Raw genomic sequence first — 2843 nt, forward strand, 5'->3', positions numbered from 1 at the left:
AGTCAAGTCCAGATGAGGGCTCTCAAGTTTCCTAATTTCCATCACGTCAGGGTCACCAATTTAGCCAACACCTGGGAGCGAGTGCCACACAACTGCTCCATTTAAAAATGATGACCTAATAAAACCTAGGGGTATTGGCACAAATGACCTATCGTAAATAGTGTTAAAGCACCTAAGAGGGGGAAAACTGACTTAGGTCATTCAACTACCTACCTAATTATTGGCCTAAGTCTATTCTTATGTCCTGGGGAAACAATCAGGGTAAAAACTTGATTTTAACTCTCACATCAAGCTCTTTAATACAATTCAAACTCCATTGTGGCCCTGGTTCATTTGACTACCTCTATATCAGCCTGAAAGTTTTTTCTTATTAGTTCTACCATTTATTATTATGAGCCTATTTTCATCTTTGAATTTCACTATCTCATCCTGCTTTTTTGTTGGCATAGGAACTTGACAAGTCATTCTCATGGAAAGTTCATTAGAAATGGTGTGATTCTAGAGACTCAAAAGAGAGAGTTCCATCTGTCGAGAAGGGAGACCTTGTGTTTTAGTATTTTTTTAAGCCGGTTACCGAATTGGTTGTGAAATCAAACCGGATACCTAGGTACAAGACGAGATAGCGACTTGGGTCAGGGGAGAAATTTCGTTCAGGGAATCAAACAGAAAACCATCGTCACTTACCCTTGTTCGTCTTCTTCCATGTCTTTAGTCTGTCGCATAATCTGAAGGTCTGAACTTAAATAAAACTTATTTTTAAACTTAAAAATAAAGAACTAAAAGCTAACTAAAATTACAACTTAACAAAAGTAGTTAAAAAAAAGTTAATGACAAGATGGCGGCCCGTTTGTTTTGATTATCGATTGACGACGCTTCTAGTCGAAGTCAAAATGCGACTATTTTCTTAAAACGTCAAAATAAAACAAATTAAATTAATTAAATCAAAATTAAAACCCAATTTGATTAATTGTAATTGAAATAAATCTATATATTTCTATTAATCCTTTGAAAATTTGGAAACCAATTAATTAAATGTGAGTTTCTCATTCAAGTCATTTTTGACCTTCATAATTTTTCAAGGAGGTCCGAACTGAACAGATGGTATGTTTCAAAATAAGTGAAGCCAGATTTTGGGGACCCTCGATGTTTTCAAGGGCCCCCAATCTCAAAAGTCAAAAATAATCTCAGCCAAACGCTTTAGCTTGAAGGGTATAACGTCTTCCTTATGAGCGCTAGGTCGCAGGTTCGATTCCTGACCGGAGCGAATTTTATCCTAAACAGGTTAAAAAAGTTACTCAGTCCACTCATTTCGACCCCCTTGATTATGACAAGCACATTGCATATCCAAAAAGTTTCACGGCACTCTTTTGCCATTGCTAACCTACGACTAGACAGCAGGGACGACAGCCCGTTTTAAAATTTTGAATGGATCAGTAGGTAATGTCTAATGTAATGAGTCTTATGGATCATTGCAGTTGATAATAATAATAATAGACTCTTGAGTGGAAGGCAACCACGGGTTTCCAGACGTCCGGGTTTTCCCGGACATGTCCGGGTTTTTACATGTTTGTCCGGCGTCCGGGGGGATTTTTGAAAATTTGGGAAATGTCCGGGTTTTTGATGATAAGACTCCAATAATATTAAAAAGCGTTTTTAATTCTTCTGAGAAAATATTAAAAAAAAGATCGATAGGTACCTACCTACAAAACGAACGGGACAACAAAAATCTCTTTAGAGAGAACAAAAAAACCCTTTTTAGTTCATGTGTAATGTGTATTTTACATATATGATCTGTCCTTTACATTATGGACATTCGTATTCATGAAACATAACCCAAAAAAATAAATGTTTGCTTTTCATCGAATGTGAAGAAAGAATGCGTGTGTACATCAAGTACACGGCAAATGGCAGTGTATCTCTGGCACCCTGGGCAGCTATATCATTATTGAAATTCGGGAAAATTCCGGTTTTTCGCTGGAGTGTCCGGGTTTTTGGGAAGCCAATGTCCTCTTTTTAAAAAAATTTGACTCTGGAGCCCTAATCAGTAGGTATGTCTAATGGTAATGGAGTCTTATGGGATCATTGCGTTTGATAAATAATACAATAATAGACTCTTGAGTGGAAGGCAACCACTAAGGCGAGGTTTAACGCCTAGGCGTTCTCTCTACGCACCTAACCCCTCTAGAGCTCCATTATTACTGTGCGTCAGAAGTTCTAAAATAAATGAGGATAAAAAATTGCCATAGCCTCGGCGCTGGCTATCCGACCGGCACGCCCACCTGAATACCAGGCCCGGGCGTCTTAACCAATACGCCAGACGAGGGCATATGTGTGACTTGATATACGGATGAAGTGACCCATCTGGGCATCGTAGCTGCTCTGGCTCTCTTTCGGCCGGCCCAACAGAATGAGTAAGTAAGTAGGTAACTAATCAAAACTCAGACATATGTATGGGTAGGTAGTAGGTACGCCACCTACCTATTAAAGAAGAAAAAAAAGGCGACCTGGGTTTTTAATAGATAAAATTTCGGTTAATAGCGTTGGTATAATTACTATTACAATTAATATAATCAATAGGTAATTAGTAAGGTAGAACACATATATTACACAGAGGTGAATATTTACCTATATATTTTTGAAAATAAACAATTTTTTATAGAATTTTGTAAAGCAGTAAAAAATATAAACATACATCTGTACAGATTTTTTTCTTCTTCTTTATTTGAAGTAAGAAAGCAGGTAAAAGGAAATATGGTAGGTAGGAACGCGGAAGAAATTAATATAGGACGATAAGCAGAAGATTTGAAAAAGATAGGACAATGGTTACCATACCTATCTGTGGA

The 2843-nt window shown here is 37.3% G+C and overlaps 1 protein-coding gene across 1 annotated transcript in view; it reads right to left on the minus strand.

The window, feature by feature from the left end:
- The window catches only part of LOC103516853 (heterogeneous nuclear ribonucleoprotein 27C), a 22899-nt gene that overhangs the window by 13687 nt on the left and 6369 nt on the right, over nucleotides 1-2843 (minus strand). Inside the window, exon 2 of the mRNA XM_026829141.1 lies at nucleotides 685-725. Coding sequence (XP_026684942.1) covers nucleotides 685-725 — 41 coding nt within the window. The remainder of the gene's footprint in view (nucleotides 1-684; nucleotides 726-2843) is intronic.

Source organism: Diaphorina citri, unplaced genomic scaffold (genome assembly GCF_000475195.1).
Source record: "Diaphorina citri unplaced genomic scaffold, Diaci psyllid genome assembly version 1.1 scaffold1681, whole genome shotgun sequence".
In the NCBI taxonomy this organism is placed as follows: domain Eukaryota; kingdom Metazoa; phylum Arthropoda; class Insecta; order Hemiptera; family Psyllidae; genus Diaphorina; species Diaphorina citri.